This window comes from Lytechinus pictus, chromosome 17 (assembly GCF_037042905.1).
Source record: "Lytechinus pictus isolate F3 Inbred chromosome 17, Lp3.0, whole genome shotgun sequence".
Lineage (NCBI taxonomy): Eukaryota > Metazoa > Echinodermata > Echinoidea > Temnopleuroida > Toxopneustidae > Lytechinus > Lytechinus pictus.
In genome coordinates, this window is record NC_087261.1 from 508,848 (window position 1) to 524,372 (window position 15,525).

Sequence of the window (15,525 nt, forward strand, 5' to 3'; positions counted from 1 at the left end):
TGTTGGCACTTTTCCATTGGTGGGATAAATTGGAATGTTTTGCTAGGCTCGGTAGAGTTAAGCGAACAATGTTTTTTGTTTTGGAGCCTATTTTGGTCTGAAAAGATTAAGATACTTTTCCTGTATTTCTTCAACATGACATAGAAATTCCTTATCAATTTTATTTATTTGACTGCATTACTGGTACTAATAAGATATACAAATTTTATCTTTGTAATATATAACTTTTTTGTAGTAAAATATTTACTGAATAATCCAGGAATAAAAAACACAGGGTTTCACACAAAAATTGGGTCAAAATTGTATTTATTCACTTCCATATAATAATAATTATAACTTTTTTTCATGTAATACATTATTTTCATACAATCATATATATAAAACAAACCTAGTCATGACCAATTGTAATACAACTGTATATACACACAATATAATACCTATTTTCCTAATGCAAGTACCTGAATATCATATATGTTATTAATATACTTATACATTATGTACATATACTTTCTACAATTTGGAATTCTGAGCCCTGCATTGATTTTTATTGAAAATGAGATTTTATTCAAAAAGGATAATTAGAAAGTCAAAAGGGGCCTAAGCTTTCGATCCTAGCAGAATCTTCGTCGGAGGCAAAATGACACCCATATAAAGTGGAACCACCATAATATAGACCACAGACAAGCTACAGCAACACTAGAAACAAGGAGACAAAAGGGGCATTAGTGAGTAGAGAAGACCAATCAGGTTAGTGAAGGGGATGAAAGAAAAGGAGTAGACACAAAGGGAAGTTATATGCTTTTCACTCTGCACTTGGAGGACCAAGTTGGATAGTTTGAAAAAATTAGTTGACCACAATACTATACAAATCATGAATGTTTAAGAGTGCAATGGACAGAGTACCGGTACTTCATGAGGTGAAAGATGAAATGATCCATTCAACGAGGCTTAGCTGAGTTGAATGGATCATTCATTTCATTTTTCACCGAATGAAGTATTCTGTCCATTGCACAAATGAAAAACATTCATTATTTGGTTTATATGACACTTAAAAAACATCCGTGTCATTTGATGCAAAATGTGATCATCCAATGCCAGCTCGGTCTGTTGATTATTGCGTACCTACCGTGCGACGCGCTGCAAACATGGGTGTTTACTTGGGGTCTCGGTGTGCAGGTGTAATGGACAACATTATATGGATCCAATATTCCATGATGAATGGATCCAAAATTGCATGGATGACGTCATTGTAAAATGGGCTGAATGATCGACATCAAACAACCAATCAATTGACAAGGATCTATCGAGGTGTAATATAATTGACAATATGCATTAATCACAGTGTTTTTCTCTCAAAGCAATTACAAACCTTCCTTTAACACTACAGTATCCATGGATATCACTGCTTACTTTAACTGCTTCATACTCGTTCTTCATGGCTCTTCGTTCTGATCAATATTTATTTATCTTCAATTCTTTTTTGCAGCCAGTGCTAGCTTGACTTTTATATATTGAGATAAATTGGTTGACCCACAAGGCCTTCATGATAAATAAATGATGGTGGTGCATGCATTATGCATCACAGATTAATGAGCATGTGTGTCTCCAGAATACAGAAGTCACTTGAACAGATTCTAATAAATAATAAAGACAGTTTGGAATATTTGAAGTCCTCAAATTAAACAATTAGCAATTGACTTTTAGGTAATCCAAAGATCACAGTCAAATACAGAATATAGACCAGTATTGTTCATGTTCTATAGATCATAGATGTTAACCCTTAGCATGCCACAGGCAAATATTTTTGCAAACTGTACTTGTTGTTTAATTGTAACAATTCATTTTCTCTGCTGGCAATACATGCTTTGTAAAACAATAATAGTGCTTGTATTGGCTAGTCACAGTTTGAGTGAAAACAACCCAGGAGCCATTGCAAGGTGGATGCCATGCTTGTACACAAAAGCAAATAAAAAGGGGTGTTTTTCACGGCATGATGATGGTCAGTGAAAAGGGTCTCAAAAGTTGCCAAATCTATCTAATGTGTATATTTCACACTATCAAGAAATTTGAAATATTTCAGGCACTACTTAGGGTTGAAAAAATATGAAAACATTATTTTTAAGATCCATTATAAGAGACCACATGCAAGCATGGTGTCCACCTTATAATGACAGCCCCCATGGAAACAAGACTTAAAACAAATACACCATACACTGTGTGACGTATCAAATTACCACAGTATTACAACTATATTATAATATTAATTTTCCTGATGTAAACAAAGCACATGATCTTAGCCCCTACTGTTCATACAGTAACATTAGGCCTGGGTTCAAATTTGAGGTGTGAAAACAATGGCTAATGAGGCTAATATTAGAGGTCTGAAAGACAATAACAGAGAATCTAGTGTTAAGACTTAGTATGTACTAAGCAGTTTAGTCTGGGCTATTAAAGCTTTGTACGTGACTAAAAATAAGGTGTACAAAGCCTATCACACAGGCTTGAATGTATTGCAATAACAGGGTCTGAATGCATAGGTTACACATGTACAATAGAGGTATGTTCATGGAAATCATAAAAATCCTGATTATTGACTTTCGAGCAATTCCATAATATAACCTACTTTATTGTACATTTCCTAGTCCAAGAACAATGTTCTACCCACAATAGGAATACGTAATTAAAAAAATTAACTAAACTTTTGCGAGTCCACTGACAAGGTTAGTGTTGAAAATCGTATCAGAGCAACAATAACACCAACGACTAACACCATACTTAGACTAGAGCTAGGACCGTTTTAACTTGAGGGTAAATGTAGGATAAACAGCTCAATTCAGCTCTGAACACAAACACTGATACTACTCAAAATGAGACAGGTGCTATGACTAACATTCAGTGTTAAGCTATCAATATCTCAATTGGTGTTATTCAGTAAACCCAACAGAAGGTGTTGAAACTAAATTCACAAGGTTATTAATTTATCAACATCAATACTAAACTAACACCATAATTGACATTGTTCACAAGACCGTAGGGTCAGCAAATAGATTCCTAGGGAACAAATCTAGAGCAAGAGTGTTGTGGCTCAGTGGATAAGTCTCCAGACTTATAAACCACAAGGTCTGGGGTTCAAATCACACCTCAGCACTTGCATCCTTTAGCAAGGCGTTTATCTACATTTGCCACTCTTCACCCAGGTGTAGTAAATGGGTACCCAGTAGGCAGGAATTCCTTGAATGCTTGATTGTCCAATCGGGATAGCCATGCTTAAACTGGGATAATAGTATGCAGTGCTTAGAAACATTTGTATTAAGTGCTATATAAATGTGCATATTATTATTCATTATTATTCAATCGAGAAGAGGCTTGTCAAAGATTTTCTCTAACCAGTTTGCTTTCAGCCAATAAGATGCAAGGATTTCAATAGCTTATAACAAGCAGTCAGGGATTTTGTCGTCCCGTCTTGGGTCGAGTCGAACTTGCAGAGCTGCTTACTTTAATATTCACCTTCCACAGAGAATTTACTGAGGAAAGAGGGAGATCTTCTCAATAACAAACAATCCAATGAAAGAAATCAATGCATGGATCAAGGAGATGTTGAAGAATCTGCAGTTTTTCATTTGAAATTTCCATGGAGTATCCCCAACAATCAGGAAGACCTTACACCAGGACTTGCTGAACCTGGTGTGATTTTCATAAAGCTGTTTGTAAGTTAAGAACGACTGATGAACCTTTCTTACACTCTAAATAATTAACATTTAATGGTGAATATCATTTACCACAAGAAAGGTTTGCCAGTCGTGTAAGAGTGACTTTAAGAACAACTGGCGAACCTTTCTTACACTCTAAATATTCACCAATGAACATTCATTGGTGAATATCATTTACCGCAAGAAAGGTTCACCAGTCGTGCAAGAGTGACTTTAAGAATGACTGGTGAACCTGTCTTACGCACTAAATAGTCACCAATGAATATTTAATGGTGAATATCATTTACCACAAGAAAGGTTCACCAGTCATTCTTAAAGTCATTCTTGACTTAAGAGCAGCTTTATGAAACTGCCCCCTGCTGTATTTTAGCTTGATGTTGGAAACTAGGTTCACCAGCTAGATTTAAGTTCTCAACACCCAAACCATCATACTTGACATCCCTCACATGACTGTGGGATTAGAAAATTAATTCACGGGGGCATTTCATGAAGAGGCTTGTCCGTGATTTTTCAATGAATAATTTGGTCTTGACCAATCAGACGCAAGGATTTCTATAGCTTATAACAAGCAGCCAGTGATTTTCTGCTTGACAAAGCTCATTTGAAGAAGTTGAGACCTGCAACCATCATGAACTTCTCAATAAAGAGCTCTGAGTCCAGGACAGCTATGTGAGCTGCTCGACCAATCAGAGAATTAGCTGAGGTCTGAAGGGTGTGGTGGACATCATATCGGACAATGGACACGTTGGGATTGGTTACTAGAGGCTTCAATAAGTTATGTAACATCTCATTGTAGACTGAACCTGTAAAGGTCAAACAAAGGGTCAAAGGTCATTGCAGGTCAAAGGTAATTGAAGGTCACAGTCATTCTATTTATATTTTAAAACAGGTTTGAATGAATGGTTCAATAAAAAATATAATAAAGGCTGTTTTGCAAACCCATTCACTCGAAAATTGATGATATAACTACATTTAAAGCTCCAAGGACCAAAAGAAAAACGGTCTTTATGTGCAGGTTGTCTTCATGGATAGATACTTGAAATCCAAATTTCAATGGGGAATACTATTCAAGCACTGACTGACCGACAGCCTAACACGGTTAGGTGAAACTGCCCGCCTGTCTCGGCTACAGGAAAGCTGTGGTTCAGTGATGTAACATTGATATTAAAGCCTAGCCTGCAACTTGGCCTAATGTGATATTGATACTATGTTGACATGCAAAGCGCCATCTAAAATATGCCAAATGAATTGTTGAATATCTTGTGGTCAAATGTAGTTTTGTCAAAATAAAAATCTTGTCAAATGAATTACACACAAAATCAAAAGGTCAAAACTAAAAACAAAATTCATGAAATATTATGGTAGAATATAAAATCATTGATATTGTTTAAAATATGAATGAAATAATTTTGTCAATGATAATTTTGGTCAAATGGAGGGTGTAAAATGATAATTTTAGAGAGTAAAATACATTGAAATGTCACATAATTTGTTTCCCTATGGCTTACCATACGTACCATATAAAGATCTATCTTTGAGAGCTCCTCTGCACAGTTCTATCCTAGCTGAATGGATAGGTACATAGCGATCTTGAAGAGAACCTACCAATACTACATGCTTGAAGTTGGACAAACCTGTAACAAATGGTAGAAAATTATATCACAACTTCTGAGTTCAAGGCCTGGGAACCAAAATCATAATTGTTGATAGTGAAACACATTTCCATGCTTGATTCCACTGACCATAATGTACAATCATGTTACATGTGTCTAGAATCATATGGAATACAGTTGATTCTAATAGATCTCATTCAATGGAAGGCATAGCTTCATCAGTAGGCCTACACCTAAAGCACATGAACAAAAGTTTAGGCCACGTCTTTCATACAGAAATCCTGCAAGCCGCATGTATTTCATTATTTAATCTCACTTTCGCTTCAGTGACAATTGTACTGGTATGAAATCGGCACATTTGTCCAAAATTAAAGCCCAACACTAATTCAAGCCTTTCCCCTTATTATCACAACATCCTAACCCTAAAACAATATCACAATCCTTACACTAAGGCCAAATTATGACTGAAGGAATTGCTGCTGGAGCAAATAATGGGTCCAAATTTGGCAAAAGGAGCAAGGATCATTTTAATATTATGTAAGCGTAGATGTTTCCATATTGTGTTTGTCATCTAGGCTAAATTCATACATGAACACTAATGGATATGGGTGGTTAGTCCTCAGATGTTGCCTTGATGTGTGTCTTTTTGGTTCACATGAAAGTTGCAATTCCCTAAAATCAACATGGCTTGAGCAGTTCATAAACAAAGAGAAGAGGAATGGAATCCCGACATACAAAAATGTTGATGATTTTTATGGACTTTCCCAAAGTGCTTTACATACCAGAATCTTGACTGAGTTTGTATAAGAAGGTTTGTCTCAGGTCTGTATGGTCTCTCAATGCTAGCTGTAACAAGGAGTTTGACTTCTTCCATTTCTGCATCAACCACATACCTGATGAATCAAATTAAAAAAATCAAATAAAAACAAATGCTCCCCAGGGAGTAGAGAAGGTGCATACACTGTGTATCAAAGCTGGCTATAGCAAGAAGTTGAACTTCTTCCATTTTTGCATCAAACACATACCTGATGAATCAAATAAAACAAAATCACATTAAACCAATACAAATGCTCCCCTGGGAGTAGAAAAGGTGCATAAACTATTTCTCGAGCTAGCTAAAGCAAGGAATTAGACTCCTTCCACTCCTACTTTAAACACATTCCTGATAAAACCAATCAAACAAAATCTTATTAAACCAAAATAAATGCTCCCCAGGGAGTATAGGATGTGCATGTACTGTCTCTCAATTGGCAGCTTTAACAAGGACTTTGACTTCTTCCATTCCAGCATCATCTATATACTCGACGATTCAAATAAAAACAATTGATCCACAGGGAGTAGAGAAAGTGCCCCTTTTAATTTTCCTTATTTAGGATGAAATAAAGAATTGTGCCATAAAGAAAACTTTCCTTGCCTTAAAATTTAAATTTCATACAATATTTACATGAAAAACATGTACATGCACTTGCATCATACTTAACAGATATTTTCTTTAAATACAAATTTCAAGGAAAAAGGAAATGGTTGGATATGACCATTCACTTATATGAAATTAGAATACATTATCAACTGACAAACCTGTATTGACGATGGTACTACTGTTGTATAGCTGACCTAGATGAGGTCCAGATAATGAGAGGAAAGTATGAAGCTTTCCAAGGAATGGTTCTAACTCTGGCCTGGTCAATGCTGACCGAATTATAATGTTACCAAGGGAATGACCAATGAAGCTATGGAGAGAAAAAGAGAAAGTAGCATTTAGATTCGGTTTTTTATTTTTATAAAGTGATTTGATTATGATTATCATCATCATTATCGATTTCATCATTAACATCAAAATCTTCATCATTCGCTCATCATCACCATCATCATCACAATCATCATCAAAATCATCATCATCATTCCCTCATCGTCACCATCATCATCATTCGCTCATCATCACCATCATCATCATAATCATCATCATCATCACCACCACATCACCACCACATACCTGCCAACCTTTGATAATAAAAAATCAGTATCAAAGCTACGAGGGCGCCGAGCGCCAGGGTGTCCCCCTCCAACGGTAGGTACTCTGCATTTTCAGCATGTAAAAGTAGCATTTCCCTAACTGTAACACTTTTTAAAGCAAATTTACCCTCATTACCACACCAGAGGATGACCTACATGTAGACTTCTAGAGTCTACCTTCATTTGTCAATTAGAAATTTAAAAAAGGTCTTTAAAAAATCACTTTTGTGACAAAAAACCACCCAGTTTCATTCAGTTGTGATTTGTTTTCATTTAAATCTATATAAGGAATAATTTTTCTTGTTCACCAGTATCGACCGCACTGAAACGCTGTTAGCTAACATTTCACTAACACTGCGCTAACAAAATGCCCCTGTTACAACCGGTAATCTCGCTGCGATGTATAATGCATTATTTACATCTGAGATCAACGATTGACACCACAATCTATATAGTATTATCTATTAATAAATCAGCTCTTAACAACATGGGTAGAATTACCGCACAAAAGGCAGAGAAAGCTTTTGTTAGGGGATTAGAGTTAGGCAAAATCTAATTTGTGTGTAGTCTTGGTAGTGATCTAGATTTAACTTTGATTTAGTTATGATTATTTGCATATCCTACAAGTTTAAAATCTTATTTAGGAAAGGGTAAAGGAATGTAATTCATTATCATATAGGCCTACAAAATTGAATTATTATTACACTTTAGACATGAAATGGCAGCAGGTAATATTACTAATTTAATTTTTTAAAATATTGAATAAGCTTAAAAAGATTTTTTTTTAAATTGCCTATCATGATATTACGATGGAGATTTTGTACAAAAGACTCTGTACAAACTTTTCATCAGTTTCTTTTGTTTAAAAATGCTCTTCACAGACTTCAATCATCATGCTCATGATAGAGTATTTGCCAATGATGGGTATCATGCGATACATTTCATCAGCTATTTTCTTCTTTCTAATGTAGGGTCTATTCATAAAAATGTCTTCAAACATCTGAATAAATCTTTTGAAACAAATCTTTGAAAAAGATCATATATCTTGGCACTAATCAACATCCCCGCTATATACCTATTTCTAAAGGGGTACTCCAGGCTGAAGAAAATAATACGGTTCGAACAGTAAAGTGAGAAAAACAAAACACTGACAAATTGTTAAAAATAAGAAATGAGTAGAAAAAAATATGGTTTCTTAAAATTGTGCATTAGGCCCTTTTTCGGTTAAATTCATATTCATGTCTCCAGGAATATGCTAGGATGGTCTGTTGTATCATGCAAAATTCGGTTTATTTAAATTTTGTCCACACAGAATATTGCTTCAAAGATCATCATTTTGTTACTCGGGCGAAATCCATACATTTGAGACAATTACGAGTTCATTTCAAATTCTCGATAAAATCAGAAAAAGGGGAAAGAGCTTAAGGATATGGCATTATCGTTCCATTTATTGCATATTCATGGCCGCATGCTGCTCAGTAATATCAGTTGCAAAATACAGTGTTTAATTTTTAATATTCAAGAATTTTGTTATTTTTTATCAGATTTGATGAATTTTCAGCAATTTGCTCATCTAATTTTACTCAATTTATTCATATATTGTTGGGCCAAGAATACCCCATTAATTTGGTCGAGGTATATTATAAATTATTTTGTATAAGAAAGGGAGGAAGTTTTAAAGAGAGAAATTATTTACTAACATCATCACTATTGGTGCCCTTGGCACTGTTAGTGATTTGTATTAACATTAGTGCTACTGTTAGCTTCTGCTAAGCCTTTTATTGTTAGATTATAAGGGATTCGACTAAGCTTCTGTGAGTTTAACGATACCGATAGACCTACTTTTAGTGCTCTGTTAGTGAAAACAATGCGTCTAGCGGTGGTCGCCCGTGAAAGGTGTGACTGGCCCTAATGTTAGCGTTCTGGTACGCTAACAACGCTTCTGTGCGTTCGCCACAGAGCTCTCAAAAACTTTAATTTTGAGCACATTTTTGTGAGGCCCTCTATTGGTGGAAAGTGAGATTGATGCAGATCTTCATCTCCACAGATTCTCTTTTTAATTAGAAAAAAATTAATTTCAAGAATTCAATTGAGTTTTGGGCATATTTTTAATGATGAATTAAGATTTAAGTTAGCCCTACTGTATTAAAAACTGACGTGTCAAAAAATCAAAGCTTTATTTATCCAGCCTATCTAGTATCAATCATGCATCAAGAGAAAATAAGCCAAACATTTACAATCTTATTCATGTTATTTCACCACACAGGGGTTACTGACTCAGATGAGTGCTTGTTGGTATAAGACAAAAACGGAGCCGAAACTAACGGCTGCATACACCCAACCCACACCCACCACTGCACTTGCGGTGCACCGGTGAGACCGGGAGGCTGAGGCGCAGCAACTCGGCGGGCACGCGCACTGGGAGTTCAGGCAAGCGAAGCAAGTAACTTAGATTTGGCGTTCGGCTCTGAAGGCTCAACTTGAAATCGAAAATTGATTATCTCCTTTCTTCCTCAAAAATTTGACAATTATTCGAAAAATAAAGTACAGATCAATGTTAAAATTGCATAGGGATGGATCTAACTAAGAGTAACTGCGTCGGTACGCGGCCGGGCGGGGTTGGTGTGCAGCCGTTCAGCAGACTCGGCAATATACCACTGAAATTACCAACACACTCTCCATGTACACGTACACTACAAATTCACTATCTTACTCCCACACTACAAAATAATCCGGCGACATGGGCAAAACCCCAAATAAAAAGTGAAATTTTCTTACCTATATCACCATATTTCGCGTAAAAAATATCACCATCAGTGATTCTTTACATAGTAGTTAGGAAACAAGGGGTCTAAAAGAGTGAATTTTTCACGGTTTATCCGATGTTCCTGGATTATGAAAACCTGTCCTCACTAAAAATTGGCACTTTTGCTAGCCGATGTCAGCCGCCATCTTTTTCCGGAAGTCAAAGCTAATATCGAAATAATAATAAAAAAACATGAAGAATACGACAACACCACCTAAAAATGTAGCGCACTAAGTGCGGTCGTTGCGTGTACGCTCGTTATTTTCACATGCATTTGCAATGGAACTGCGCACTTAGCAGTGTTTGAGCGCCGTTTAAAGTCGCTCTCTGTGTATATAGAGTAGCTAGCGCATTTGCGTAGCCGTGCGCTCCAGTCGTTTATGCGTTAGTCGCATCTTACAGCCGTGCATGCGTTAGTCGCATCATACAGCCGTTTCAATAATTCAAGAATTTTGGTTTTCGGAATGGAGGTCGAAAAATCAGAATGGTTGGCAGGTATACCACCACAACCACCATCAAAATGATCAACATCCATATTATCTAAATCACAAATATAACTGTTTTCATCATCATTTAGTTACTTTCTGCATTATATTATGTAAAATATTTATTTATCTTTTACTTTTCTTAAGGAACAAATGACAAGTGCAATACCCTTGAATGCATACCTGACCCTGTTTGGTTTAATCCTGAATACTTCTACATAGTAAACAATCTCTCGGACCAGCCTGTCCGTCATTGTCTCAAAGTTGGCAAACGTGTCACCCTTGAGTAAAAGAGAGGTTAAAATATTAGAAATACAATACCATGAATTCTGAAACACTTAGCGGAGATACCACAAAAAGGTAATAATTATGGGCGATAGTATGGCTAGTGGAACAGCAATCTTGCTTCTTAATTTTCAAAGAATGAAGAGTTGAAGACAAGGAGTAATGATAAACTCTAATTTTATTATTTGATTGTCCATTTTTGGCTGGATTCAAATCTATAAACTATTAAACAAAATTGTTTACTTAATGATTACCCCCAAAACAATTATAAAGATAAACCAACCTATATCATAGAAAGAAAAAAAAACACATTGGTGCTATGACAAAGTGGAACTAAGTTTGTTTTGACACTTATCAATTTTTGACAAATCAAACTTATTAACATGAATTTGAGCAGATGAAAGAAAATCGTCTAACTTCTATAGCTAAATGGGAATGTTATATGATAGAAAGTCTGATTCAGTACAAAAAATATTCTTCAGTTGGCTGTTTCATAAAGCTGTTTGTGATTCATGTATGAACCTTTCTTGTGATTAATGATGTATCCCTGTAGCTGACTTAGCACCTAAGTACATACTTGAGACGTGCTTAAAGTCGTATATGAACAGCTTTATGATATACCACCCAGTCTTTTCTAAATTGTGAGTGAACAGCTTTAATAATGAAACAGCCTCCAGTGGGGTGTTTCATAAAGCTGTTCATAAGTGAAGGGTGGCTTTAAGGACTGGTGAATCTTTCTTACACTCTAAATAATCACCAATGAACAGTTAATGGTGAATATCATTTACAATAAGAAATGTTCACCAGTCATGCAAGAGTGGCTTTGAGAATGACTGGTGAACCTTTCTTACACACTAAATAATCACCAATGAACATTTAATGGTGAATATCATTTACCACAAGAAAGGTTCACCAGTCGTGTAAGAGTGGCTTTAAGAACGACTGGTGAACCTTTCTTACACACTAAATAATCACCAATGAACAGTTAATGGTGAATATCATTTACCACAAGTAAGGATTACCAGTCATGCAATTTTGTCCATACCTGGTTGCTCTCTGACATGAGGAAGTCTAGTTTCTCTCCAGGAAGTCCTAGCTCAAGGTAGGTCCTAAGAAGTCTAAGATCAGCCCTGTTACCATCCAGACCATGAACACAGATGATGAGATGAACCTCTACGCCTTGCTCCTCATCTTCAGGTTGCTGGGCAGCAGGGGGGATGCTGAAGTATGGAACCTGGGATGCTTTCTCTTGAAGATCACAGTACATCTGACCGGGGTGGTGGAGCTTCTGTTTGAATGCCAGTCTGGCATTCACATAGCTGAAATTGAAGAGAAATTGTATGATGTTCACACAGTGGAATCACAAATCCATAATGATATCCTGAGAGCCTAGAGTTTGTACACTCTGACCTTCGCTTAATACACCTTTTCATCAATCATGTGTATGATTTTCTATGTGCACAAAAGTTTGTCATCGACGACGACGACGATGAAGGTGATGAGGATGATTATGATGGTGATGGTGATGATGAAGATGATGATGGTTATGATGTTTAAGAGCGCTATTCATCAGTAAGAAAAATGGGACTGAGGAATTTCAAAATAACAGCATCTTTTACCTTTGTCCATGTGCCGGCCTGAGATGATCACTCTCGTCCTATCCTAAGAGCATGCATTGAACACTATAACCGCTGCATTCAACCTATCATATTATGGGCATAATATTTACTTACACCCCTAGCAATGTGCAAAATTTGTACTAAAGCAATTTAAAAAACAATACAGACTGAGGTACATTCATTTAGAATGAGAAAGATCTTTTACCTTAGTCCATCTGTTGGTCTATGGTCCTCACCCTCAGCCATGCCTTCCTGAGATCCTGCACTAGACATACTGTTGCTCTGACCGATTGCATTCACACTGGATGATGAAGTACTGGTTGATGATTCTAACGGTAATACTGGTTTCACTAGACACGGCTCCGTGAAAGAGTTGGAAGGAGATGCAGAGGAATGTATGAAGGAGAAGCAGCCAGCGCAGCTACCAACTCCTCCACCGCTGGAGTGTTTGTGTTGATGGTGACCCTTCTTGTGCTTGTGACCTTTCCGCTCCTTAGAAGGTTCAATGTCTGTGATAACTACAGCCTCGTTTGTACTTTCATCTTCTGGTTGATCGCAGATGAGACCTTCCCGAGAAGATGACATGTCTTTCCTCGCATTTGTATCGTCCATAACATCTATCTCAGCTGCTCCGTCCATTGGTGTGGCTCCACTTGGCCAGGAAGCTCCGCCCACTTCCTGTAAGCCTTCTTGAGTTCTAATACTGCCATTGGTGTGAGCACCTCCCCCATTCATAGTCTGACCATTCAATTCTGTATGTGTCCCATTCATAACAGAAGATGATTGCACATTTGAGCTTATTGCAGTTGCCCCCTCCACCTCCAACTCCTCATCGTCATCTAAAGTGATTCCATTGATGGCAAGATCATCAAAGACCTCTACCCCATTAGTGGAATCTTCAACATCATTATCTATTGCCCCTCCATTGGATTGCACATCTTGATCTTTCCTTCTAAAAAAAGAGCTGCCTTCCCCAGCCTCCAGTTCTGCCTGCCGAAGGTTAGCCTCAGACATCGTCATCTGCTTCTGGAGATACTTAGAGAGGCTGTTTAGGATCTGATCCTCATTAGGATCGCCATTCTGCAGGAAGCTCAACCTGACACTCCTACGCTGGTCACTCGGATCTGAAAGCCCTGTATGATCTAACAGACTGATATCAATGTCATCAGTTTCTAGCAATGCAATGTTTTCGGAGGTACCCCTGGCAGCCCTCTCAGGGTTCATGGCGGCATCTAACAGAGGATTGCTCCCATACGGAGGATCGCCTGTAATGCTGCATGTACTTGCATCACTCTGTCCATCATGCATTCCATTCAGAATGTCTTCAGCAGATTGTGTGCTTCTGAGTGGCCTAGGAACCCGACTGTCCTCAAGATTGTCGTAATCGCTGCACTCATCAACTCCTGTAGATGTAGATCCCATACTGGGAGAGAGGATCGGCATGGAGATAGAGTTCGGGACAGCGCCTGATATCATCGGAGATGTTGGTTTTCCATTCTCTTTCAGGGATGAACGCTTCTGCATCCCTGCACAAGCCTCGTTCTTGATCTCATAACATCGGATGTCTCTAGGAATGGCACCTCCTCGGTTTGAATGCGAGCCAAGACCCTTCCGTAGAAAATCAGGTTTGATGTGCCTGATCGATTTCATTTTTCCTTTCTTTGGTTTATTACGCACGCTACCATCCGTCCCATCATCGATGATCTCTTTACGAGTCCTTCTTTCAACAAATGGTGAACGGCTTTTGGTAGAGCGGAAGGGTGATCCTTGCTTGGTGAGGCTCTTCAGACTCAGAGTGACTTCCTCAAGGTTGAGTTTCCTTCCTGAAATATTAAACAGAAAGCAATAATCAACTACCATCAATACAAGCACATTTTCTCATACACATTGCACCATGGCAACAAGCCCAAGGAGAAATTGACGTTTTATGTTTTAGGTTCACTCAATCCCTGCATCCTAGAAGAAAAAGAGTTGCACTTTCAGAGAAGCCAAATTATAAAATATTGATTAATACCATTTATATCTTTTAAGACAAAATATTACTTCTTTTTTTTTTTTACATAAATCCGTGTCTAGCTATGTTTATGAGTTTCAAGCTGGATGATCATGTATTCACAGAAGTCACTTAGATTTATAAAGAAGTAGAAAAATAATCTACATTGGTTCCATTTTCTGTACAAAAATAGGTGTTTTCTTTGGCACAACTATGTTGACAAGAATTCATGTCCACTTGTGTCTGAGCAGTGGCATCTCTTCCTAGTTTGTATCTACTTGGTCTACTACCAGATGGTCCAATTCTCATACTGTTGAAAATCACTTGGGGGTTTGGTAAAATATTGATCTATCAAAAGCAAAATAGATTTTTACTTCTTGGTGCAAGATGCAAATTAGCAGTCTAGGGGCTCGTCTTACAAAGAGTTATGATTGATCCAATCAATCACAACTATGGACGGCCAGCAATGTCAACATCTAAAATGCACGTTTGTTCAAAAAAAATTCTAGATATGACGTAAATTACATAAATTCATTGTTTTCTTAACAATTTGGTGTGTTCGCCTTTTGAAAATTTTATGTTGAAAAAATTATGACACTGATGGATTTCCATAGAGTTACGATTGGATAAATTGTAAATCTTTGTAAGACGGGGGGACCCAGTTATTCAATTGCCAGATGTATGATTGATTTTGGAACCAAAATTTGAAATGCAATTTCTTGCAACATCCCATGAGTGTACTATCAATTTGCTCCAACCATCATTTGGTCTAATACTTACTTGAGTTATTAAACTTCCATTTAGTCTAATGCTCAGATGGTCTTATTTCCACTCCATCTATTTACCTTTAGCACTTAGTCAAATGAAAATTTAGTCTAATGAACAATTTATATAATCATATACAGTAGACCAAGTGGTGTTTGACAAAATGGATATAAGATGAAACGGGGATACCCTAAATGGAATTTAGATGAAATAGTACAGTGGCCAAGGGGCAATTC

At 37.1% G+C, this 15,525-nt stretch overlaps 1 protein-coding gene across 1 annotated transcript in view; it reads right to left on the reverse strand.

Annotated features, from left to right (window-relative positions):
• Positions 1-289: 289 nt before the first annotated feature.
• Positions 290-15,525, reverse strand: part of LOC129280514 (protein FAM135A-like) — a 43,733-nt gene continuing 28,497 nt past the window's right edge. The window contains exons 12-18 of the mRNA XM_064112527.1: positions 12,737-14,354; positions 11,958-12,231; positions 10,811-10,908; positions 6,902-7,053; positions 6,106-6,216; positions 5,228-5,344; positions 290-4,513 (exon numbers count right to left, since the gene is read on the reverse strand). Of these exons, the coding sequence (XP_063968597.1) occupies positions 4,308-4,513; positions 5,228-5,344; positions 6,106-6,216; positions 6,902-7,053; positions 10,811-10,908; positions 11,958-12,231; positions 12,737-14,354 (2,576 nt within the window). The 3' untranslated portion in view covers positions 290-4,307. The remainder of the gene's footprint in view (positions 4,514-5,227; positions 5,345-6,105; positions 6,217-6,901; positions 7,054-10,810; positions 10,909-11,957; positions 12,232-12,736; positions 14,355-15,525) is intronic.